The following is a 27,227-nucleotide window of genomic DNA, read 5'->3' as shown; positions in this document are numbered from 1 at the left end:
TGAAAAATGACTTGATTGCCAAGAAACTGTCGTCCTAATGAACTCGGATAGTCTGTTTGTTGGAGACACCAGAAAATGGAAATGGGCTTGCATAGCTTTATTATATTCAAAAATAGACTTTAACTAGAACATTCTGTATTCTTTCCTGTTTGAGTAAAAACAGGGGCTGATAGAAGTTGAAAGCAGCAGATAAGCTGATGTGGAGACACATATGGCTTGAAGCTAGTGTTTAAAAAGCAAAGAAACCATAATCAGTTGAAGGTAAAAGGAAAAATGTTCATAGTAAAGAGTCCTGTTCTCAAGGCATCACTTCACATTGGTATGAAGACAAGTTTCAATTAATTCCAGATAATTTTTTTTTTATTAATGTGCACCTTATGCAGAATGGATGATTGTCACCGTCCATCTTTGTTACTAGGGAGGAAAAAATGTGGAAACGTGTTGCTGCTCAAGCGTTTGGGGCCTTAATGTTAGAAATCAATTCAATGTGGTCATCTTATGAAAATTCTCTAAACAGCCCATGTGCTGCTCTGATTTTTAGTTGAAAAGGATAAATTTCCTTCATAATCAGTACTGTAAGGTGGGATACAGAAAGTTCAGTGTTCTCTCTGAAGACTGCTTTTTCTAGGGGTGTTCAATGGACCTGGGAAATGTTTTGGTTAAGTACCTTAGATTTGCCAGAGGAGGGAAGACCCACGGTGGTGGGAAAAGGGACCTGTCCCAACTGATGTGATGCATGGCCAAGTGCGAGGACCTGGCTGGGTCTTCGCTGGTAGGATGTTGAACCGTGGTCACTCATGTCTTGTATCTCTCTGGGACACCTGGAATATCGTTAATATTTGCTGGGATCTTTCATATCCACATAGTGAAGTCACTAGAGCAGGATGTCTGTATAAAAATATCCTCTGCCTTGGACACTTCCTATTTTGAAAGAAAAGAGGGAAAACAATTTTTACAAAATTCAGAACGCTTCCAACTTTTTGATTGGAAAATGTAAATGGTTGTGTTGAATTCTTGGCTATTTATTTTTTAAGTCAGAATATTCACTGGAAAACACCCCCACTTTCTCTCTGGTATCTGGGCCTTACACTTTGGAGAAGGTGGTGGTTGTCTGGTCTCGGTTTTCTGTGGCAGAAATGATACCTAAAACAATGTTGGCCTTTTATAGATGCTCTGAATTTCAGAAGCAGCATCATGACACTGGCAAATCAGCAGAATGATATGGAGTTATTTCATGTAGGCAGGAATGAAATATAAAAAGACTACGTGGGGTTTTTCTCATAAACTGTTGCACTTCAGTTTTCAGCCGATTAGAGTATAAAAAGCAAAGGTAGTTGGAGAAATTTGAACCCAAAGGAGTAATATGCTTGCTTTCAAGCTTTTTTTGTATCTAGAATTTAATTGGTAGGGAGTATCTAAGCGATTCTTAAAGTTAGCCAGCAATAGAGCATGTACATGGGTGAACACAGCAGTACAAGCTCTCCAGCTGGTACCCGGAATGAGTGTTGCCTTTTGAACTGGAAACCAGAAAACTTGACACTATCCCTGGCCATAACTGCTATTATTGGCTAAACATCTTAAATGCTGAGGATTTGTGTTCCCTGTCTGTAAAATATGAATAACAATATCGTATAAATGTTCTTTGATCTCTTCCCATGAAAAGCTCTATGGAAATTCCAAGAATTCAATATTAAATGCTGGATTTAACCTTTGTTGAAAAACGAGACTGTTAAGTTATTTATAAATATTTCTTTTTTTAAGCAAAATATTCATTTGGCACAGTTAGTGATTTTTACTGTAGTCAAATACAAGTGGCTAACAATAAAATAAGTTCTATAGTAGCAGTGATGAAGCAACAATTTAATGTCTGCATTTACAGTGTGTTCATAGGCAGATTAAAAATGACACAATGCAATGAGTAATGCAGCAATACGGGCTTCGTGAATTATCTTGCTCTGAGGCAAGAATTGTGGCTGTGACTATAGCACTGGAAGAGATAGTTATCACAACATGTGAAAGGAGTTGAAATGGTGGTACTTTTCAAGTCAAACCAGGAATTGACTGGATATTGCTGGTTTAACAGGCATAAAATATAAGTCAAGAAGGATACTGCAATTCAGGCTTTGACACCTAATCGTGTCTTGTTTGAACTGATGTGCAATGGCTTCTTGATTCCCTGCCATCAGTCTTCTCCTTAGGAACTGCAAGCTGAAGTTAATGGCTTTCATCATAACGGCAGTGAAAATACCATTTACCTATTTAAAATGCTCAGCAGGGAAATGCTCAAAAATGATGCCTTGTGCTCCAGGCTGTTCGTCCAGTTTGATGAAATCTCAATTTTTCCTTATGGCTGCATGTACACAGACATGCCATGAAGCTCTGAGCTCTCTATCTGTTTTTGACTATGATTAATTTTTGTCCACACCAGGCAGCTTGTTGTGCATTAAGCCCTGCCAGCCAACAGATAATTTTTCTAGCATTTAAACCAATTTACGATCTAGCTGACATGCTCATTGTTTCACTAAACCTGGCCAGTCAGCGCCGTCTCTGCCACAGAGCAGGAAATTAATCTTTGCAGACATTTGACTCCATCAGCTTTCCTACCTGCTGCATGCAATTGTGGAGGAATTTGGCAAACTTTCTGCAAGAGCTACAACCTCAAATTGTGTTCAAGATAGCTCCCAGTAATCCTCCCCTCCCTTTCATGGACCGTGTGCCCCAGGGCATCACCTCTTCTCCCACCCAGCTGGGTAGAACCAGAACACCCAAAGCTCAGGGGAGAGGGGTTTGGCTGTGCCATTTGTACAACCCAGGAGGGAGTCTCTGAGGTTGCTGAAACTCATCTCGAGTAGACAGTAAATACGTGACTGGGCTGATCCAAAGACTCATCTTAAATCTTGTACCATTGGCTTTAATCGCTTGGAGCTATTAAAGATGTGAAAGACTTGGTACCAGCTTAGCTCCTTGGTTGTGTCCCTGGTTTAAGATACAGGCATGGATGTGATTAGGCTGAAACTTCAGCAAGGTCAGGAGAGAAATCGCAAAGGTGGCATATTAGCCAAAATGTGTACTTTTACCTGCGTATTCATACAGATGCTTTAAAAAAGACAAATGCGAAGCTCATGTGTTGATTGCACTGTGCTGTTGCAATTGTTGCTCTTGAGAGATAAAAAAGCAAATAGGAACTGGAAAAGAAATTCAGTTCAAATTTCCCTTAATAAAGAGCACAGTAAGACTGGCACAAAATCAGGTCTGTGCCCAAGCCCCGTTTAGGTAGAACCCCCCTATTTGCACAGTGAAGATGAAACCAAGCCTTGCGTGCAGCCCGGCGGGGTGGGAAGGTACTGCTCTGCCAAAGCCTCCCTGGGACTCTCATTTCCATGTTCCCAATATCTACTTGTGTCCTTGCACTGGAAGGAGTTCACCTGGAATCTCTGATACACAATTAGAGCTAGCGTTAGTTTTATGCCCACCCTTTGCTCAAAATGAAAGCTTGTAAATTCAAGTTATTTGGCTTATGATTTGCATGAGTAGGAAAAGGAAGTTTGATTTTTTTTTTTTCTTTGAATTTTCAAGGGTTGTGGAGACAGAACTATCATGTGGAGAGATGCATAGCAAATAATGGGAAGTGTCAAAAAGACTCAAGGGGATAAATTTCAAGCAATCTGAAATTAATTCGCAGATCCTAAGGAGTTCCCACTAAGTGACCAGTGTTTTGCTGAAATGCCAGCATCTTTTCTCTTTCCAGTTTTGTTTTTTCTCCGAGCCATATCTGTTGCCTTTGAAGTAGCTACAGCTGAGGCCAAAATTTGTGAATGCTGGGAAACCAGCAATTCTGAGCAAGTAAAAACCTTTGTAGTCTGTTCACAGACAGGGAAACAGAGTAGGGAAAGATACTTTATTATTATTATTAATATTTTATTTCCAAGCCTCCAGCATTTGGCCTTCAGCTTCAGCCTGGCTGCATTAAAATGCATGGTGCAATCCTTAAAGGTCAGTCAGATGCCAAGCAAAGAGCTTCCTTGTCAAGGAGAGCTGATGGGGAGAGTGTTTCCCTCCGCACTCCTCTATCATCAAATGGTTTAGGTTAAGGGTAGCAAGTCATGGGCTGAAACTTGACTGGCTTTGAGATGCAACATGCTGCCTCTTCTGGGTAGTTGCATTGGTCAATTAGAACTGTGATTAATGTCAGGAAATCGAGCCTTGGTTGAAACGTATGCAGAGCTTCCATTGACTGACTTGGAGTTAAAAAATGAGGAATCGTGAGCATTAAGCCTAAGCAATAAAATGTGTGCTCTTTGTGACTGCTCTTTTTGTGTTGTGGCTTGTTTGTGATTGAGCGCTCAACCACATGTCCACAACTGCTAAACTGGAAATACCTTTGGATAGGGCAGATACAATTCCTGCTACCATCTGATTTCCAGTCCATGGCATTGTAAGAACCAGTGAGTACTATGAGACATGTTGAAAAATAAAGATAAAACCAGTATTAAATCTCATCCTTAAGATGCTCACTCCACTGAGCAAGAAAAGTTGGTATCTTGTGGCACAGATCCTGCCATGACAATGCTGCTGTTGCAAGTGGAAGCTGAAACTAATGCTGCTGCTTTCAGGGATTTAAAGATGTTCAAGTTTTTCTCATGATACTGTGTTCCTTTCAATTTCAAAAGAGAAGACTACAAAAATTCAAATACAAAACAGTCTGGATGTCATCTGGAATTTATTTGACCTCTTACATTGGCTCTAAAAGAAATCATAAACAAATAAACAAATAAAACTTCTTTTCTAAGATAAAAAAGACGCTTCATTTAATAACTAGATTAAAAAATAATTTGAAACTTAGTGGGGGAGGTTGCGTGTGGCACAAGAAAGGAAGGAGCACATTTCATTTTAATGGGGAGTGGACATGCTGCCAGTTTATTTGGTATGAACCCCTTGTCAGGGGCGTGAAGAAATTCCTGTTGTGCTGAGCACCCTAGGGCTGCAACGACCTGTGCTTCCTCAAGTTAGTGAAGTTGGGATCTTTATTTTGAAGGGTCTGGATGTTTGAGGAAAAAAATAGTTATTTTCTTTTGGAGGGAGTGAAATTTTAAGGCCAGTATTTGGAAAGGGCATCTTTCTTCACTAGGCAGCCCCAGTACTCTCCGGTTACTTTAAATCTATGTGATGATCACCAGTCTTTTTTGGGGAAATGAATAAGTAGCTTTCTCCACATTTAAAAAGCTAACTTCTATTTAGGCCCAAATGCACAATTTGGGGCACAGATGGGTCCCTGCTTTTTTTAGTAGGACATGGCCCCAGCTCTCTCCCCGTCTCCCCCAACACCACTCCTCCTTCCCATGAGGTGCCGCTGTAGATCTCTTGGATAAAATGTGTTGCTAGACATAAAACAAGCAGACAGCTGTTTAGGATGCCGTGGAAGTCTAAATCTTATAGTACTTTTGCAGATGTTGTTTGTATATGACTCTTTCATGGAAACCATCCTTGTTAGGAGGCACAGAGTGTTTCTGTGCATCCCTCAGTGAAAAGTTGGACTCTTTTCCTTCAGCCTCTTTGTCCAAGGAGTTTTAAGGAGGAGGGACAGAGGACTGTTGCCAATGTTTGGTCAAAATGAGGACCCATTTGGCCTTTTGCTACCAAAGAGTTTTTTCTGGGCATGAATTGGGATGCTCAGTGTGTCCAAAGTCCAACTAGGCTGAAAAAAAATCTTCCTTCTCTTCTAGGAAAATGTAGAGCAAATTTCTAGTGATCTGTATGGAAGTGGTGGACCAGTTCTAGAAATAGATCTTTGGTTTTATGCAGGAAAAACTGCTTTGGATGGTCTGTGCTTCCAGTCCAGTTTGGTGGGTTAATCTACAAATCTCAATTGCACGGTGAGAATAGGGGCTCCCCGGGGTGATCGCTGTAGGGCAAAGCAGGTTCCTCTCCGGACATGGGGATATACATGCACTCACATCTGAATACTTACGTATTTCTATTAAGATAATTCAGCCAACAAAACATATAGTCAAGGGTGATAGCAATTGAGGAATGTGGATTCTTTCTTGGCAGCTCGAATCTGGCTTGGAAGCGTTTCAGGGGAGGATTAAATCTCGCTGCTCGGTGGGTCAGGGTTGGGGTAATTGGCAGAGGCAGAGGTTGGGGATGGCTGAACTGGGGATTAGTGCGGCACTGCGGAGAGTCTGGGGCTGCTGTAAATGAGGATGCAAATGGAAGTATGTCAAGCATCTTTCATCCTAGGCTTTTCCAAATGGGCTGTGGTATTTTTGGGAGCTTTCAGCCTGTGGAGTGGGGAGATGGCAAAGCTGCTATTGGTGCTTGGCGTGGGTTTCTGCCCAGGGTTAGGTGGGAAAGCGAGAGTGCTCTGGGCTTGTTTGATCCTGTTTTGTTTGCTTTGGGGGGACTCAAATACCTGAACTCCCACAATGAAAAACTGACTTTTGTGCCCTGATGTTCTTTGCTTTGTGACGTTATCCACTTTGTCATTAGTTCGCCTGGTTTTGTGCAATATGTATATTGTATGCAAATTAATATGGTTGAAACAATGTCAAACAGGCTTACATTTGAGAAAAGTTAGTATTTCTCTTGGCAGTTCCAATATCCTTTGTTCCTTATGTGCTGAATTAATTTCTTCTGCCGGCTCTTGCTCTGTGCACATGGTGATAGTGTCCGAGTGACTTGCTGAAAGGGCTCTGCTTTTTCACTGAGCAAGGTGACAGTTCCTCTGTTTTGCAGAGTATATATCTGAGATGTAACTGCTTCTGCACAGCTTCCAGAGCAAGACAGCCGACCAAAACCAAAAAGTAAAATTAAACAGTTTGTGGTATGAAGCTACCACAAGCAAAACAAAGCTGGCCTTGGCCTCGTGTTTGGGTTTCTCCAGTTTGCCGGATGGACTGCCAGGAGGTTCCATGCTGGGATATGGGATGGATCCAGAGCAGTGGCTTGTTGCTCGTGTCCTTCTTGCCATGCTGCCGTACGGGCCAATAACAGGGTTTAAACCTAAATGCAGGGCGCAATCACCCAGGTTCCAAATGCAAACTGCAATCTTTGGATGCATAGCAACAAATTTGGATTTCATCCACTGTCAACAAAAGCTAAAATCAGAGATGGTGCTCCTCCGTGCTACACTCAGCGTGGGTGTTAATTGCCCTCTTTAACTGCTGGGCAGGAGCCGCTGCGGATGGTGCAGCAGCACTTCAAGAATAAAGTGTCTCTCAGATGTTTCTCAGGTTGTCACAGTGGTTCTGCTTAAACATCCATTAAAACAGATTCAGGTTTGCCTGTCAGGTGTAAATGAACCCCTCAGGTTTTGTGCAGGTTGGTTCAGTGGTGGCATGTGCTGCAGGTCACCATGGCCCTACCAAAGGTGCAATTTCCCCAGCGCTGTTGGCGCAGCTGCTTGGAAATGGCAAAACGGTGCTGGTTTTGCAGTTGCTTGAAAATGAGAATTTTTTTTGGAGTTAAAAAGGCTTATAATTTCCATAGGGTTGTCCAGGGGAGCAAACCTCCTACAGTGTCCCCGTGAGCTGCTTCTCTCTCTCCTGGGCTCCGATGCCACTTCCTCTAACCAGTGGAAGAGCAGGCAAATGCTTTAGACTTTGGGGTTTTCAGTGGCTTAAGTGAAAGCGCTGACGTATGTCCTGGGCCACGTCCACAGTGGAGCCCATCAGGCAGGACCAGAGAGGTGGTGGTGCAGGAGCAGTGCTGGAGGAGAAGGGATTGCTCGACATACGTGCACAAAGGTTTTGGGCTGAACCCATCCATTATTCTTGTGTTTATTTCTTATTCCATCAACTTAAGTTGTGTTTCTGGCAACTGTTTGTTTGCTTTGGGCAGTTATAATTATATTAGTGTAAATATTTTCTAGTGATTGTCAAGTGTCCAGTTTACTTTAGTTTCTTGCAATTTCCTGCTGTAGTTTAAAAAAAGAAAATTTTAAAAAGGCAGAAAATCACCCTTCCCGTAAGCATCGAATTGTGCTTTTTCAGGCAAAACTCATACCTCTGAAATTTCAAAGGTGCTTTTTCGTGATCTGAGAACTGAAAAAAGAGGTGGCACCTACAAGATTGAAGTGACTTCTCCTACATGGATGTAAAATGGTACAATAAAACTCGAGTTGAGTCGCTGCTGTTGGAGTTAAATGACCACGGGAAATTTATAGTAGTACCCTAGTTCTTGTTTATCCTCCTCTTTATCCCATCCATTTCCTATTCAAACTCATTTTTGTTGTCGTGTATGTATATCGAATAGCAGTGTCTCTGGAATGGGAGTCCTGTATGCATGCATCTTGCAAAATATAAAAAAGTCTCCTGGTTGCACAATAAATGCTCAGAGTTGAACCATGCTGAATCTGTGTAAGCTGGGACTTTCTTCTCTTTTTTCCATTCTACAGGTAGTCTTTTTCCTGAATGCTTTCTCCAGTTTCCCATTCAGATCCTGAGCAAGTGGGCACAGGCATCATGAGAGTCGACTCATGATGGGCTGGCCCTGGGATGCCCTACTCTTGCAAAATTAATTTTTCTTGCAGCAATACAAGCGAGGGCTGGATCTTATTTATTTTACCAAAGTAATTTTTTCAATATGAGACCAATTAATAAATGATTATGGAAAAGAAATTCAGCATTTGTTCCCCAAACCCTATAAATAAGGTAATTGCCTACTCCAGAGGGAACAGTGTTGGCAGAAGTTTCATAGGGAACTGTTGAACTGCAGTATTTGCTTGACATGTTTTAAAAGGTTTACCGAGTGAAATCAGACACAAAAAGGGCTTGTCAATCAGCCAGCTTGCATTGGGCTGTTAGTGTGCCCCGTCAATCAGAGCAATAGCAGCTTTCCTAGGTGGCTGAGGAGTTGCTGGAGGGAGATGGGGAGCAGCTGCGATAATTCAGATTTTTTTTTAAACTTTCCCACTTTGTACAAGTGACACATAGTTTCTTGGAGAATCTGATTTATTATTATATGGATTTAGGCTGAGTGTTTGCAAGAGTTACTCTACTTTATGGTATTACAGCAAATGTAAACATGTGTAATTCAACAGTGCCAGAAGAAAATGAAGGTGGAAAATGGCCTTTGTCAGCAGCAGGAGGGATTTAGAGAGGGCTGTGAAAAGGAGCGAAGAGACAGAGTTGTGACCGACAGTAAGGTTTTTTGTTTGGTTGGGTTTTTTTCTTCTTTTCATCTCCAAGGGGAAGGCCATGCGTCGCTTTCGAGGAAAATAGAGGTGAAGCGATGCCAAGGGTTAGGGGAGGCTCATACCAAATGGGGTGGTGCCCAGCACCAGATGATCACCCAGACATGGTGAAGATGCCGTGGTAGGTTTCCTCCCGGGGCGCAGGAGGCCCATCAGGGCTGATCCCCATGGCAGCCAGCTCCTTTGCTCAGATGGAACTTGTTTTAGCTCCAAATGCAAGCAAAAAGATAAGAAACAGAAACATCATCAAGAGAGAAGTTTGACAGCCAAGTTGTGCAGAAACCAGATGTCATTCTTCGTATTTTTCTTTCACCTGGGTAACGCGGGTTATTGCGCCTCTCTGCCTCTGGGTAAGGGAACATCTCCCTCCCAGCCAAAAGTCTGTTTTAGGACAAATTTTAACTGTGGTTGCAGAAGGCTTTCTGGTCGTGGGTCTGTACAATCACTCGTGAGTGTGCAGCGCTGATGTACAATAATGACTGGGGACTCCCATGAGGTTCTTCTGCGGGAGAAGGCGCTTCCCAGGGGCACGGGGCTCTCCAGCAGTATCCCTCTGGGGACAAGATTTTCTGCTCCCCAGTTCAGTAAATGTTATTGCTCTGTATCAGATTAATTTAGGGTTGGGTTTTTTTCAATGGCAGAGGGCTGTGCAATGTGAAACACCTGCTCTCTGCTGTATGGCAGCATTGCCCCAAGACACAGGCAATGTATGCTTTGCAGGGGATGCACAGCCATGTGCGGAGCTGGCTGAAGTGTAGTGCTAAGAGAACATGGAGACGATGTGGTCGCAAAACAAAATATAGTTTGGGGATGTACTCTGGCTTTGTGGTCTTTCTAATTATTTGGAAAATCCCAAACCAGAAGTGATCATAGAATCATAGAATGCTTTGGGTTGGAAGGGACCTTGAGAGATCATCGAGCCCAACCCCCCTGCAGTGAGCAGGGATTGAACCTGTGAACTTGGCGTTCTTAGCACCATGTTCTAACCAATCTTTACTCAATTGTGAGACTCTAGAAAAACTTAGAGGGAAGGAAAGAATACCATTTTTTGTTATTTTGTATGAGTTCTTAGTGTAGTGCTGCAGACCCACATTTAGTTTCTATAATACCCTGTTGGATCTATAGGTATTCCTGCTCTTCGACAAGATTTTTTTACATGTTTTCTAAAGCCTACAGTGAGTGGAAAAGTTGGGTTTGGGTATGCTTTCAGACTGCGCCTCGTTGCTCGGTACTCCCTAAATCCCTCAAAGCCCTATCCTGTAACACAAACCGGCTGTACATTATTCAGCTGTGGATGCAATAAATGCTGAAAGGCTGATTATAAATACTGATTAATAATCAAATGACACCAACCCAATTCTTGGAGGAATGACTCGGATATGCTAGAAAACTGTCATCTGTGGTGAGAAAAATACCAGCTGAAGCAGCGGGTTGAAAAGGTTATGATCCTGTAGACCACTACCAGCATACAGGACTTTTCCAGGACACAGATGGACTTACCTATAGACATTGTGAATTCAGCTAATGAAACCCTGACCAGCTCATGGCTGTTCATTGTGGCTTTGTGGATCATGGTTTGGAGGGTGGTGGCCCACAGAGGGAAACCAGAATATAGGTTGGGGGCTTTTTTGTGTTGTGTTTCTTCCCCCCCCGCCCCCGGCTTTCAGTGTTAATTTCCATCCGTTACACTTTTATATGTGGTTAACTACCTTTCCCAAAGGCTTCATTTATCTCCATTTCAGAATTAGGCAGCAATATATCTACATTCATGCAGGACTCTCAAGGTTTCTACTTGAAGTACTCTTAGATCCTCAGGTGAAATTACATCCAGTATATCAATAGTTTAAAAGTGTATCCTGGAATCCAGAAAGCAAAATTGAAAGCAGGATTCGGCTTATTGTGTTGCGTCTTAAATCCAGGTCTGATTTTAGTTAAAAACTTGGCAAGATGCGGCAATAGGCATCGTATATTAATCAGTGAAAGATGAAGGCCAACCCTGCTGCCCTGCTTCGGGGAAAGACCTGCCTTTTTTTTTTTTTTTTTTTCCTTTATACTGTCTTTCAAGAACAAGGTAGACTTGGAGAATTAGCAAAAGTCTTCATGCAGTACCTGAAGCATATGATTGGGAAAATAGCGGTCTGTGGACAAAATGGCTCATAAAATGATAAAACAGTTCAATCAAGCCTCAAATTGACGTATTTGGGAGGTGAAGTCTCACATATTGATTCTGCTTTGCATATCTTTTGTCCCTTACTGTGACAAAAGGATGCACCGTCTCTCCCATGCCCACACATCTGCAGCTTCAGTCCACACGATCCCACCACTGCCCTTGTCCCTAACACCAAACAAAAGAAAGTCGGATGCTTTGTGCATTTCCCTTTCTTCTTTCTCTGGCCTTGTGTCCTGCTTCCACCATATTTTGCACTGTTTTTCTCAAACTTGGGACACTTTAAAGTACAAGTGGAAACTGATGGTAGTATCCAAACTTAGTAACATATTGGATAGCTTTCCTCCGAATAATTGCCTCTTTCTTTTCATCTTATCTCAATGTTTAAAGAACAACAATACCTCATCTCCGCTAAACCTTTGAACCTTTCCTGGATATCATTTGGTAAGTTAAACTGGCAATCCAGCATTTATTTAGCTGATCTCTAAAATGCACAGATGATAGGAATTCAAGTATCTGGAGGTAAAAAGTTGCACCTTTGGGATTCTCAGAAATAATTTAAATTTCCTGTTTGATCTTTGAGATGCTTTTCACTATTAAATAAAAAAGAACCCAACACCCCACTGTGCATCTCCCACACTGGTGGCTTTCTATCCTATCGATCCTGCTTTTTTTTTTTTTTTTTTTTTACTTTAAAATGGGAAAGAATGCATCATGTCAAAAGTTTTATAGACCCATTGCTTTATAGACAACCAAAACTTTGGAGCTGAAAATGGTCTAAGTATCTCTGAAAGGTGCCTTTGGCTGTTTGGTAACGAATTAAGCATCTGGAAGAAGCAGCTGAGCAAAGTCAGTCACTTCATTATGGCTTTTTGAGCTGTTTGAGAGACTGGTGATCCTGACACAGCCAAATAAAACAAACTATTTGCCAAATAAGATGCGTCGAGGAAGCAAATGAACATGGTTAAACAAATTACGGTGGTAATTTTGGTAATTCTTAAGTTTAATGTGCACTTGCAGAGCTCCGCGGTATACCTTGTATCTTGGAAAGCCGTCGGCTGAGCCGTGCGCTTGGAAGCAGCTTGGTGCGATGCATTGGCCCAGGAGAAGACTTTGGTCTAAAATGAAGTTGTTACCGAAACATTCCCCAGATGTGTGAGCAATATATCATCGCCTCTTTGCACTTTAATAAAACCACCCATTGCCACTGAATTCTGGGCCAGAGTGGGCCCAAAACATGGTAGAAAAGGGCTATAGCAGAGTTTGCCTTTGCAACTTCTGTGAGCGTTGGCTCGTGCCGTTTCATTAATTGCGCCTGTTCCCTACCTCGTGCCAACCACCTCCGAGGCACGGCATGTGCCAAAGAAATGTCAGCATGCTTTCTGGTATCTCAACTATGTTTTTATACGTGCCAAAATACCTTTCCCCCACCTCCGGTCTCCCTGCAGCTGTTTTGTACTCGGTCGCATTGCTAACTGTATACTGAGCATCCACATCCCAGCCTGGAGCGAGCTCTCCTTCACCCGGGGCTCTGACCTCTGCAGCCTGGTCACCTAGGGCTGGGCATGACCAAAGGGAGATTTCATATCTCTGTGGCGAGGTATCTTAGAATTGAGTTCTCTTGCCTTCTGAAGGCAGTTGTAATTAATCTCTGGAGTGGCCTTTTATGTTTCATGGGGTTGCCCAGAGACTTGTGCAATTGTTGCCTGCGTCGAGCCTGAAAGTGCTGATGCTCTTTGCTTTTTTCCTTTTTTTTTCTTTTCTTTTTTTTTTTCTTTTAAATAAATGCCTTTGCATTAGTTGTCGTGCTCCTGCTTGTTAATTGGATTCAGACTTGACAGGGATTAGCACTATGGCTGGAAGCCCAATTCTTCAGAGACACAAATGCTGCTCTTAAGTTAGTCACTAATTGCTTTTTTTTATCGGAGCTCTTAAGTGTGGCTAGCAATTTTAACTGTGACTGCCTGAGCGTATTTCTGCTGAAAGCTGTGCGGTGCAGGTCAGATACATGGCAGTAAAAAGGATTATATTGTTTTGATCATTCACACTTGCTACAGGAAACACCATATTCTTTCTATGGAGTGAATATGACTGTAGCACGTGCTGGTTCTGTCTATATAATGGAAACTATGTTTTCCATAAAAATTCCTATATACCCTTGTTGGAAGGATTTTGGGTGGGTGGGAAAGCAAACTGTTTACGCACAGCAAATCTGGTGTTTGCCCAGGGTTGTCAGGGAGAGAAGACTATCGTACCTTTAATTATATGCTCAGTTAAAATGAGGAGAAGCTTGGTGATTAAATCATCTGCATGGTGAAAACTGAAGGTCTAAATATTGCATTTCAACACACAACAAACACACAGTCTTTAAAAAAGAAATACTTTTTTTTCCTCTGCATATCTTCTGTAAAAAATTTTTCATCACCGATTTCATTGCGTTATCAGGACTAAAATGAGAAACACTGCTTACGAGCAAATATAGCATTTGAATACGGGCCAGGAATTCCTTTTACAGTATACGCTTTTGTGTGAAATGAAAGCCAAACAGCTGCTCACAACTTAAGTCTGAGTAAGTGATCTAATGCTATTGCTCTGGTCTCAAATTTGAGGCTAAATTGTTTCTTTGCCAAAGACCTTGTGCCAGCCTACCTGGTCCCAATTTGTGAGAAGAAATTACATTGTTTCTGCTGCTCTGGGAGTGAAATAATTTTATTTGACCTTTTTCTTTCCATTATAATTTCAGCCCTGATGTGGGAAGCCTCTACGAGGTTGAGACTCTACTTCTCACCTCCAATCCTCCAGAATATATCGCAAGTAGGAAAATACTTCCTTGCAAGGCTAGTCCAGCATGATGTATGGGTATATTTTATTAGACTTGAAGACTCTTTTTGGCCATTAATGTAATTGGCTTTTGATTTATTTTGCTCTTTTTTCCTCAGATCTTCTATTCTTATTTTTTTTCTCCTATTTTTGCTGTGCTCTTCATCAGCTGCTCTCCAGGCTTTCCCTGGACACCCTCCTGCCATGTGCCTCTTCCCAAGGGCTGACTGCGAGACCACCACAGCCTGAACTGGAGAACCCCCTCCAGAGCTGAGCCTTGCTGTGGAGTGGTTGCCATGATTTAAGCCTTTTGGCATCAAAGCTTCCACAGACCTCAGGGAAGAGCTTAATTTGGGAAAAGGCAGATATCCCCAAGTGGCTTAAATAAGGGTTTCTAAGGACTTTGGATGTTCCTAAATACAGGAGATAACCAGAAGCTAGTATACATGGGACAGTTGATTTTCAGTTGTGCCATTCCTCCTCCATACAACCACACTTCTACGTTATTGGGAGGATGGAGGGAATGTTTAAAATAACTAAAAAACGTTGTGGCTCAGTGGTGTTTAAACTTAGACCAATGTTTTTCACACTTTAGGAAGTAGAAAGTCAAATTACCAAGAAGGGAACTTCCCTAGCTACGAAAAAGGCAGAGTATTTCCTACAACCCTGTTAGGCACAGGCTGTATCTCTCAAATACACTGTTGTGCACTTGCCCTTTCACAAAAGGTTTTAATCTCCAGAGAATTTGAATTGTGCTGTAAGCATACGGTTAGAGATTAAGCTCCTGTAAGATTTATTGCCAATGTATTAGTAGAAGGGAGGCAAAAACCCCATTGGCCAAGAAATGTCATGTCCTCTCCCGTGATGGTGACTGCCCTTAGCTGGTACCTAGAAAAATCTCAGCGTGACCCCAGCCTTATTCATCACAAGTCAAAACAGAGGATTTACATGCTTGTTCTAAAACCTGTTTATTTTCATAGAAACTAAAAATGAGGACATTTGAAGCATGTATGTTTTGTATTTAGAAGTTTGCATTGCTATTGAGCTTTTTTAAGAGTTTAGGTGCATCGATGTGATAAGCACAGTGTAAAAATTTGTGTGCAAATAAAATGGGAAAAATCCCTGAAGTCACCTGGTCTGTCCCCTGAATATGTTAAGTCATCCACTCAATTCACTTGGTGCTGTTACCTGTGTTTCTTCTGGTTGCTCTTCCATCCCACCAATGGCCAGTTAGATGATGTTTTCCTAGCAGTGAACAGTATCGTTTTGAATCTGTTGCCACTGTCTTCAGACAAATCCCAATCTCTGCAATGTTAATAATAGCCCTTTCCTGTGGGCTGAGTGGCATTTTAGCAGCATTGCTCAGGGTACCTCTCCCAGCATTGTTCCACTGACACGTTTACTGAGAGAGTGGAGTTCCTGATGGCTGAATCATGTCTCCTTTAAATGACATTGTCAAAAAGATCATTTATCTTGCGTGTGTTATGACTGGCACAAACAGTAAATTGAGTAACACGCAGTCAGTAATCACGTAATGTCCTAGTCTGTGCTGCAACGTAGTTCATCTCAGAATCCTCTCCTGAAACCATCAGCTGTGGTTGCCTGGCTTCAGAGATAACTGCCCACGTTCGTGCTTCTAGATCCCACGTGGTGCTGGGTGGTGGGTGAGACGCGGTGTCCTCAAGCGGTTTGCCCCAGCCCTGCTCGAGGAGCCCCATTAATGCTATGCCATTAGAAGGGTCACCCTGTATGCGTGATAGGACTTTTACTTTCTCTTTTTTTTTTTTTCTTGTGTCAGCAACTGGCTGCTTGCAGATGGTCTGCTTTCCTAGGTGAACTTCTTGTTGGATAATAGAGGACAGTATGAATTCACACATCAATTTCATTTGGGGTGTTTGGGAGAAAGGATCACCTGTGTCCATCTTCCACCACTTAACTCTGTTGAAGGCAGCGTGGTAGTTTCACTGGATATTTTATATTGGGTAAAATTATTTTGAAACAGCCAAACTTGTTAATATCCATAGTTTATAAACATTTATTTGTGTGACACTGCTGTCATTGTGATAAAATGATATGATTAATTTTTTGGTTTGTATAGCCTTAAATTTCAGGCTCATTGCCTGATTGCCTTACTGGAGACTGCAGGCTTTTTGGAAGCTAAACCAACATAATACCATTAGGTTTTCAAAACCAGTTGTTGTTGTTTGTTTATGCTGAACTTGGCCGGGAGCACACAAATACCAAATGACTGTTGTAGTCAGTTCCGAGCAAAACTTAAATCCCTGATGTTGTATTCTCTGGTTTCCCTTGATCTGCAGCATCTGCTGGGACACGCGTGTGCTGGCGGTAGTTTGCTGGTACCATCGTCTCAAAGAAAATATTCCTAGCTGTGGCACTTTCTCCCCATATATATCCCATGCAGAAGGGATTTTGCTGTGTGGGTTTTGTTTTGCTAAGATGTGCTTTTGCTCTGTCTTTTGAAGCATATGGCGTTGTGGAGCCCTGGTCCAGGGTTAATGCAGATAATGGAAATAGAAACAGCTCCAGAAGCTGACTTCATATTTGTTTGATAGGCTATTCCTGATCTTCTCTCTCTATAAAGATGATGTTGCTTGTGGGGCAATGTGTAGAAAACAAGGTAGTTTTTAAAAAGGTGGAGAAAATGCCTTCCGCATGCAGAAAGCTTGGGGGGGGGGGGAGAGGGGAGGAGAGGATTAAACAGAAGAAAAATGTTTCTTTTGAAGACCACAGGAGGAAGAATTTAACAGCTTTTTTTTTTTTAAAAAAGATGCTGAAATTGTGACATATAATAGTGCAGTGTTGGATGAGTTTTGAAACAGGAAAACTTTGATTTTTATGTTAAACTTGATTTGTAACATGGAAGCGAAATCTGTTGGTGATACTAGCATGATCGCTGTGGGCTTGCTCTTAGGATGGGCTTGGCCCCATCCCTCAGATGCTTTATGGTTTGCACATGGCAGCTTGAGCTCTCCTTTTTAGGAAGCTGAGAAACAACGAAGGTGCAAAATCCTGCCAAAATGGGCATTAAACGTAGACTATGTCTGCAAATGTGTTCGTGTAAGAATAATATTTAAATACAAAGTATGTGATTGTTTGCTTAAAGTCTCTAATGTATACACTTCTCTATAGTTACTGGGATCTTTTCTGCACATACAAGAAACCACATTATTCAGCTGCTCTCAAAATCTTGACTTGCTGGTTTCTCTTCTCTTGCGATTTTTGCATACTGAATAACATTGAAAATGACAAAGAATTTTTTTTTTTTATTATTATTTTTTTTTTTTTTGGTGTGGGATCCTGGCTCTGGAATGGCTAATGCTGATTGTAGATAATATGCATTAGCTTTGAGTACTTCCATGCTCCAAAAATGCAATTCATCAAAACCCAAGTACTTTGTGTCAGATCTGAATGTTTCACGAGAGATTTTGTAATCCAACATGTCAAACTTGTTTAAATGTGAGATTGTAACTGAAAACCAAAGGAAGCAATAAGTGCTTCATTATCTTGCTTACCTTACAGAAGTGTCTTGCAGTTCTTGGAAAATGAAAATTATCTTATTTCTGCAAGAAATACACAACTACCTCATGCTATAGAGGCACTCCCAATATGTGCATGTGCTGCTTGTGTTTGTAAACAGGCTGGTGTTTCATGGGGCAAATTTAGTGACTCAAGTAGAGCAATGCTTATCTCCATCTACTGAATAACTCTGTGCAACTTGGTTGCTGATGACTTCTTGCTTCTTCCCGGAGGTGGCTTTGTGTTAGCAGTTATTTGAGCTGGAAAACGCCTAATTTACGAATGCTTTCTGAGAAAGCAGACCTTGAGGCTATCTGTTTGCTCGTCTGTTCCAGGCAGTGATGCTTTAAGTTACCTAGTGCTGAAGATACTCTAAGGGTGATGAATTTCAGTCAAAAGCTATCAGAGGACTCCAGTGTGAGTTTGGCATCACTTCTGTTTCCCAGCTCCATCACTACGTGGTTTTCTAGCTTGTACCTGTAGCAGAAAAAGGAGTCTGTGTTCATTGTCCAGATTCACTTTGAGAAAACTGTGCCTGACTTGCCTAACCAGTAAGTCTCTGAAAAGAAGAGACTGTGACTTGCTTATGGTTTTTTTTAACCTTTCTAGGTGTTTTAAGCGTGTAGGAGCATATGGGTGCAATACAGAGAGATGGTCACTGTTCTCATAAAGAAACATGAAACCGAATACGTGTACGTGTTTGTGCATAGACACTTACTTTCTGAAAGACTTTCAAAGTTACTGTCTCTGTCCAGGACTCGTACTGAAGCAGCTGTCTCGGTGCAGATGTGGAAAACTGAAATCTGCCATGAAAACCTTTCTACCTTGTATATAGCAGCCCCCACAGCTGCCAAAATATGCATCCTTTTGTTTTAAAAATAGAGGGGGGTATAGTGCATGCATCGGCTCCTGCCCAGTGCTGTGCTGCAGCTGTGCCAGCGTATTATCTGGAAATAGCCTGAGTAAGACCAGCCATAACAAGAGGGAAAAAATCCCATGTTTGATGTAAGTGCAGTTGTGGCTTTATTCCAGTCACTTCTTAATTTATATCTCAAATTCAGTTTATCTTCGTGCCCTGGTGACTAAACAAAAGAGTTGTATGCACTTGACTGTTTGAAGAAACTGTCTCTGGGTGTCGGGGAAAAAAAGAAAAAAAGAAAAAAATATTTAAGGGTGTTGGGGGGGAAATCCAGAGTACTGAGCGAGCGGCACCATCTCAGTTGTTTCACATGGAGCATAATCAGCGCTTTGGTTTCAGCATGTGTGTATATACCATTTCACTCTTTGAAAGAGCTTGAATATTTTTTTTTTTTTCCTTTTGCAACAAGCATCCACCCAGGGGAAGAGGATCCTCGGTTGGCTACAATTAAGAAAAACACTTAAACACCCTAAATTTGTCTCTGGCGTTGAAACGTTGTGTCATCTTGAGCTAATATACCCTGTGTGCAGGTTTCGTCAGTGCTGACGTTAGAGTTGGGACTCGGATTTGCGCTGCTGCATCTTGTCGGGATGGTTTAAGACTGTGCCCCCCCAGCTGTGTGCCATATCCCGTCCTCTCGCTGGATATCCCTCCTTTTAGCTCAGCTGTAGGTGAAGGAGAGTTTGTGGCTGTAAACCTTTAGTGCTGAGGTCCTGAGGTGCTTTAGCCAAAACATACCTTAAATGTTGCCCCTTTATTATTCCAATAACAACAGCAATATTCAAGTTTGGTTCCTGGAGCAGGAGCTTTCTTCGCAAGGTTGAGCACAGCTCCCTGACACATTGGAAGAAGGATGCTTGTGTGTATCCTTGCTCAGAAAGGCTGCGTGGAGGTATAAGAAGGAAAACAATTTGTTGGTTGTTCTGTATCTTGAAAGCAACTGGATCACGTATGCAACTGGAAGGAGCTTTCCTCAGCTAGTAACCAGAGGTTGCTTTCTGGGTGGCTTTTCTACTAACATAAAACAGCCCAGGATTTCAGAGAGTTTTTGGGGCGCTTGGGCCAAATTTGAAATGAATCTAGATATTATTTTTTTGTTTTATTTGGAAAACTTCTGTGGACTGTAGGTGCTGCATGTTTCCAATCTGCGCCTGGTATTTGCTTTGAATCTTTGGGTCCATTGGAATCCGAAGCCAAAAAGGTTCACGCAAAGTGTTGTGACCCAAAACTGTTTAATCTTAGATCTGCGGTCTCAGAGCCCGCAGACTGACTTAAATACCTGATGAGTATCAGCTGAGCAAGCATCGCAGAATCTGACTTCTGCACATGAACCATAAACCTTTTCCCCAGGGAACAAGAAAGTAAATTGGCCTTTGTGCGGGAACAGCCAGCTAAACCGGGGCTGCGGTTTCCTCGTGCTCAATACCAGACCCCGCGGTACGCTGCCGCAAAGTTCTCCTTCCTTCTAAGTGAAGCCATATGAAAAAAAAAAAAATAATCCACTTTTCTGCGAGTGGCTGAACCAACCAATTTGTTCAAGCTGTTCTTCTGGTTGACTCATTTTTAACTGAAAAAACACCGATGTATTGAAGGCAACTTGAAAAATGCCAAAAGGGAAGAAGGGCAAACAGAATCAAAACCATTTCAAGCTCTCAAAAACCCAAAAAACAAACAAATAAAAAAACCCCCAAACCCCCCGCAAATGATTTAAGAAAATTAAGCACGTGAGTAGGTGGACCCTCCAAAATGGTGTAAAACCTAATCCCATGTTAGAGCATGATGAGCTAGATATGAGTTCATCTAGAAAATAAGGCCCTAAAAGTAAGCTTGGCAGTTGTGATTAAGAGGTTACAACATCATCAGCTCACTGTGCTATGCTTGCGAGGGAAAAGAAATCCTCTGATTTAAAGATACCCAGTAAGATAGGTCTTCATTTCACTTGGCCAAGGTTTTTACTTCAATGTTGTTCCCAACTACATCTTTGTATCAACATACCCCCAAAAAAGTCCCCGAGAGCCCCAGCAGCATATGGCTTGAAGAAAGAGATGGGCACAGATTTATGGTTAATATGTCTGTGTCTATGTTCTCAGTTGAAAAGGGTGATGTGTAGGAGAAGTGTAAGTGAAAAGATAGCACCAGCCTGGTGCCACAAGTTCTTGGGTACAAATTGCTTCATTGGCATAACATTTAAAAAGCATCAGCTATCTTCCCGCATCAGTGAGGTTTTGCTGGCTGTGGCTCTTTTTCTTGCTGGCATTTTAAACTCACCTTATTCTTGATGAACATTGATTTACCACCTTATGCCCAACAGTAAGGCAGGCAGTAATTTGCCCATCAAGCTGAAGGGACAGACAGGAGGCAGCAATATAGCCTCCCAAGCCTGGGAACATGGGTCAAGGACCAGATTTGATTTAATTACAAGGGGTAAAAAGACATTAAGCACACATAGTGCCATAGACCTGTTTTCCTGCTATTGATGGATTGTGGAGTTCATTGCGCAGCCTGATTTGCAGTTACCCAACTTGCGATGGGTAAATTAGTTCTAACGGGTAATTTACTGCTCTGTAAACAAGTACGTGGTTTTGGCTTTTAACAATATTTTACGTGAACTATTAAGTGATGTTGATTTTTAATATTTCATTTACTCGCCCACAGTAGATGACAGAAGTGGCTGCTAGCCAGTAGAACAGTTAAGTCAACTGAGTCTATTTATTGTGAACTTTTTACCTTGTATCTGAGTAGCTATTCTTTAGATGCACCCATCAGCTTTTCCTCGTAATGCTTCCAAATAGCAATATATTTCATTCTCTTCCTTTGTCTTTGGGTTGCTAAATCTGTTATCTCACTGGAAAGCTTACCGTGTTGTCAGAAATCGCATATTATACCCTGGATTAAGGCTGTTCAGCTTGAATGTGACAAGTTGTTTAAAAATAGACTGGTTTATGCTTTGTATTCATTCTCCTCTCCAAAACTGTCTTTTATAACAATGTAAATAAAGAACTCCCAGAACGGATACAGTGGAGCTGGCACAATTAGAAGAAAAGGCTCAGCTATTACCCAATTGACGTTAATGCAACATAAATCTTAATTATATTGAACAAGCATCAAACTGCAAGGTCTTAGGAGATGGAGTCATTAGGTAACAGTTTACAGTGAACATTTATCTTCAAACAAATTCCCAGGCCTCCTTAATTTCTTTTGTAGTCTCTTAAAGGGGTTGGAAACAAGAGGTGTAATATGGATTCACTTTGTGCCCAGCTCTTTTAGCGGTATCCAAAGCTGACCCCCCCAGCATAGGCTAGAAATTGGTAAAATAATAATTTCCAATTGTGCAGACAATGGACTTAGTCACGTCTGCATAGGACGAGGTTGCAGATGGTGTTAACGACTCCTGGGTTACTCGTGCATGCTGTCTTCTCGATGTGGGGAGTCAGGCGGTCTCTGTCCTTCCGCTCGCTCACATCTGCATCACAGGATTGCGACTTGCAAGTCTTGCCTAAAGTGGATACTGGGTGTGATGTTCTTCTTTTAATCACCACTGAAATTTTCTCTCCTCAGATGTTTCCATATTCACCTACTGAATGGCAGCAGGATTCTAGATGTTGTTTCCAAAATACTACACTTTTTTTTTTAAACCAAATTGCTTTCAGGTAAAAACAGCAAGTAAAACAGACAAGGATGGATTTCCTCCCGCCCCCCCCAACCTTGGTTTGTCTCACGGTTGCCACAAGCATGCCATACTTGTAATTCCATGTGCTGCACCCATCTTACAGGTTTCCTTGAAGACTGTATGGAAAGAGTTACAGGATCACAGAATCATGATTTGGGTTGGAAGGGGACTTTAAAGATCATCTAGTCCAACCCCCCTGCAATGAGCAGGGACATCTTCAGCTAGATCAGGTTGCTCAGAGCTCTATCCAACCTGACCTTGAATGTTTCCAGGGATGGGGCATCTACCACCTCTCTGGGCAGCCTGTTCCAGTGTAGGCAACATGAAATTTTTCCCTTTTGGCATGAAGTATTAAGAAATCCCTTAAATTTAAAAAAAAAAAAAAACAAAAACCAGTATTAAATTTCTTTTTAAACAGAATCTTCTTGCAGGATTCTCCCATTCTCAGTTGAAAGGCTCCAACCCGAGCTTTATGTGGGAGCTCTGTGCATTCGCCCTTCAATATCAGCCCTCCTCTAAATTGCCTAAAAGCATCGCTACCAACTCATTAGTCACTCGTTTAAAAACTTGGCCTCCCTCTCCTACAGCTCCATTAGGCCATTTCCTCCTCCCTAAGAAACCCCGGGCTTTCTCATCACTGCTAGCAGAAGAGGTAAAGTAAAATCATTACCGAGTCGCCCTAGATTATAAATGCATCCAGGAGGAGTCTAGCAAAAGGCACGGAAGGATTAAGCAAGGCTGGTGTTTAAAGCAGTCCCCCGCACCCCAGGGGAGCGGTGGGTGCACGGGGAGGCTGCAGCCTCCCGAGGCTCAGGCTCTGCCCAGGGGTCAGACCACCACAATTAGCCATGAGCGTGGTACAGGCAGATGAGCTTTAATCGCTCGGTCACCTCCGGTCTCTGGTGTTGGAAAAGGTGCTTCATCAGTCGTGGTTCCCCTCCAGAGCAGCTTGACTTCAGCCTGGAGGGAGTAAACGTTCCTCCTGGGTTTAATGTGGCATAATCATCTGCGTGATTTCAAGAATTAAGGAGGCTGGAAAAGATGTCTCTTTTTTTTTTTTTTTCTTTCTTTTTTTCTTTTGTTTCTTCTCCCCTCCCCACTCCCCCCCCAAAAAAAATTGTGAGCAAGTTGCTTTGGGAGATCCGACAGACTTTTTCTACCAAGCCCTTGCACGGTAACCCCCCGTGGTTGCCCGTCCCCGTGGCTGCCCGTCCCCATGGTGAAAGGAGCGCGTGGGGCTTGGAGCTCCTGCCGCAGCCCACCTGCGAGGGCCGGGGCGTCTGCAGGAGACGTGCAGATGGGCTGGGGAGAGGGAGCACTGTACAGTTTATCCTAACTTTGAAGAGAAAAACTCCAGGCTGTGGCTGGAGATGCAATTACACGTTTGGGCACAGAGATGTTTATGCAGAAGGAAATCTTGATAGGAGGGCAGAAATATTTAGTGATCTTTGTTTATTGTCATTTTCCCTTAAACCTAAAAAAAAGCGGCAGGAAGGAGAGGGAGCAGTGTAGTCTCACAGGTGAAAAGTGAGGTCTTGCTTTTCGTTGTTAACATTGCTGTCACCCAGCAAATGCTCCTCCGGAGCCGGCTGACCTGCTGCAGAAGGCTACAAAAAGTGACTTTTTGTCCCCATTTGGCAACGCAAGTGTTGCGGGAGCGTGGCTGCTGCCAGCTCCCAGGCAGGGAAGCCTTGCTGCAGCGCAGCGGCTGCAACGCGTCAGCTAACAGCACGAAGGACGCGGCATTGCAGCTGCGTCGGGGAGCTGGATGCTCAACGCGTGCCAGAGCAGTGTTTTGCATCAGTGTCTACTGTTTAAGTGCTTTTTTTTTTTTTTTTTTTTTTTGCTTGAGGGTGTTTTGTCATTTGTGGTATTTTATTTAGCCATGGCTACCCAGAAGGGTAAGACAACAAGCAAGTGTTTTACATCTGAAACCTGGGCCTGGAACTGTGGCCATATGATCAGATCTAGGCTGTTTTAGCAATCCACGCGGGACATTCTTCTGACTCAATAACGATTAGTAGCAAAAGGTTTCTGTTCCTCGTTTTAATACTTTAAATATTGTGATTTGCAAGACTGTAACAGCCATGTGCAGCGTGCACAGACTGCGCAGAACTGCCAGCCGCTCTGCAAAGTCTTTTCCAGAATTTTGGAGCATTGAAGGCCTCTACTACATGGGCAACATCAAAAACTTCAAAACCAGCTTGTCTTGGAGCCCAGCCTTGGCTTTTTCCCACCTAAACGATTCTATGATTCTATGATTCACCGAAATTATATGTTTTGTGAAAAAAGCAGTATTTAAGATGTGCAGCCTACTATTTTCTTGGTAGTTGGGAAAGGGGGGAAGACACGAGGCGGTCTGGATCTGCAGGGAAGGACACGTGGCGGGTCCCCTCCTGAAGCCGCTGCCCGCGGGGCGTTGCTAACCATCTGCTCTCTGCTTTCCGCAGGCCCTCCGGGGAGGCGGGGGAAGCCCGGCCGGCGCGGAGAACCCGGTAAGCATCGCCTTTCCCCAGTGGCATCGGTGGGCACCCTGCGGGCGTCACTGGGCTGGAGGGGAACCTTTCAAGAACGGTGCAGGTCACCTTCATCGAATGGGCTGTGGAACAGGGGCTTCCCGCATGCCTGCGTGCTGGGATATGAAGGTTTTTCTAAAAAACAAAAAATAAACCAACCACACACACCCCCAAAAAACCAAACAAATAAACAACCACCCATTCCCCCAAACCCAAAAAACAACAAAACAAAAAAAACCACAAAACCCCAAAACACCCCAGAAAAAACAAATAAATGACCAAAACCTCACAACACCCACTGACGTTGCATATTTTATCAGTCCTCCCGTTTCTCCCTTGCAGCATTCAGGGCCATTATTATCCCATCCAGCAGTGAAGCGGGACTGTGGATTAGCACAAAAACATGGAAACCCCGCAGCCGTGCTAGGTGGGAGGTGGGCACTGGCTTCTTCCCTGCCTGTGGACGTGTCTATACGTTGCCTGCCAGTCCTGCACGTGTGATGGATGCTGTCTGCATTTTGGGGTCGGGGATAGCCAAACCTCAGCCACCGGCATCGGGCACGTCCCCCGAGTGCTTGGCGCACCCTTGGACTGGGTGAAACGACAGACCAGCCTCACTGGGAATTTTTTATTTTAGCTAACTGTTTACTTTAATTATATGGCCCTGTCGTTTTGGTATCTAGTGGGTTTTGGTTTAAATTTTTTTTTTTTTTTTTCCCCCGTCTTGTGAAATGGGAAAGCACTGACCCTGTTCCAGCTGGGGAAAAGTGCTGTTTACATTACGCTGTTAGGTCTGAAGTGCTGTTGGAGAGGGGAGGGACGGGGTTGGCATTGCTCTTTCTAAGAAAAACAGTCAGACAGGGATGTACCTAGAAAGCCACACAGTTTGCAACTGCCTCTGCATGTCGGAAAGCAGCAGATGAAATTTTACACGCCTCAGCTCTTAGGTCCTTGAATGCTGAGTGAATTAATGGGGACCAGGTTGATTTTTATGTAGCGAGGAGGCTGTTCTGTGCTGCCCGTTGCTATAGCAAATACACAGCTGCGTTTTCAAAAAGGGCAGTGTAATTTTCTGATCATCAATATTTTAAACAATTTTTTTTAACTCTGGGGAAAGGAAATCAGGGGTTTGTGCTGTGGGCCATGGACTGATCTCCATGGAAGGCAGACAGGCATTTCCCTTCTCTCTTCCATCGATGGTATTTCATGGTGCGTTGTGTGTTTTCTGAGATATTTTTGCTCCTGAAGCAACAGGGATTACTCATGGCCAAGGAGTGGATACTGCACTCATGGGGGTGGTGATGGATCCCAGCCGGCTTTATTAAACCCCATTTTCCCAGCAGCTGGGCTGTAGGAATAGCCACCAGGTAGCTTTGATTCTTTTTTTTGTTTGTTGTTTTTTAAATATCACTGTGCTCCTTAAAGCCCTTAGTGGGGCACAGCATTCAACCACGGGCAGCTGGTGAGGTCAGCCAATGAATTTGGGTTTTATATGTAAGCATTTAGGTAAACGTTGTCCAAGGTGTGTGTCTAGCCCATACAAAAATTTGGGAGATAGCGCTGAGCTTGAGCATGCCCTTGCCCTTCACTCCATTTCTCCCTGTTTCATGCAAGAACTTCTGGAAAATGACGTTTGTTCTCATGCTGCGGTGCGTCCGCAAGCACCACTTGAGCATCCCTCTGACGCAGCGGAAAGCTGCCAGGGAATCAATGCAGGACCCGCAGGAAAACAAGCATTATAAAATAAAAAAGAAAAAGGTCAGTCATTAATAACAACGTATGATCTTTTTTGAATTTTTCTGAGACTGTGGAGGAAAATCGAGGACAGTGAGATACCACTGGGGAAGGGAGATCCATAGGGCGTGCGATGGCGTGGATGCTGGAATGGATTTCTGCCTCTGGAGCAGAAGGGCAGTGGCAGCAGACGCCCGTGCGCACGCAAACGCACGCACGCCCTCGGTGGGGCACACCGCCGAAATCCGTTCAATGCAATGCAGTCCCCGCGGATTGCTCCCCTGTACTGCAGACAGAAAAGCAGAGAGCAGACGTCCCTCTGTATATTGGTTTTGGCCCAGCTGCCAGATGTTTGTTTTCATAGATAGCTTGAATATATATTTCTATATTTGTTTGAGAACCTGACCACACATAAACCAGGTCCTTGTTCCTTTGCTACAGCTGATAAACGTGAATAAAACTTTGTTTGCGTAGCATGATAGTGTCCATCCCCGGGGACCCTGTGTGGTTACAGCTTTACAGCCTCCAGACAAATGCTGTTGTAAAGCCAGAATGCTCAGCGCTGGTCTCAGCCCTGCCAAGGGGAACGTTTTTTCTGGCAATTGTTGAAATGGTTATGTTGAAAAACTTTTTCTAATTTTTAGAAAGAAGCAGGGAAACTTTTAAGAGAT

General features: G+C 43.0%; 1 protein-coding gene across 1 annotated transcript in view; it reads left to right on the top strand.

The window, feature by feature from the left end:
* COL23A1 (collagen type XXIII alpha 1 chain) overlaps positions 1-27,227 on the top strand; it is a 193,004-nt gene that overhangs the window by 115,048 nt on the left and 50,729 nt on the right. Inside the window, 1 exon segment of the mRNA XM_075715024.1 lies at positions 24,757-24,801. Coding sequence (XP_075571139.1) covers positions 24,757-24,801 — 45 coding nt within the window.

This window comes from Pelecanus crispus, chromosome 8 (genome assembly GCF_030463565.1).
Source record: "Pelecanus crispus isolate bPelCri1 chromosome 8, bPelCri1.pri, whole genome shotgun sequence".
NCBI classification, from domain to species: domain Eukaryota; kingdom Metazoa; phylum Chordata; class Aves; order Pelecaniformes; family Pelecanidae; genus Pelecanus; species Pelecanus crispus.
This window is presented reverse-complemented; position numbering and strand designations above follow the sequence as displayed.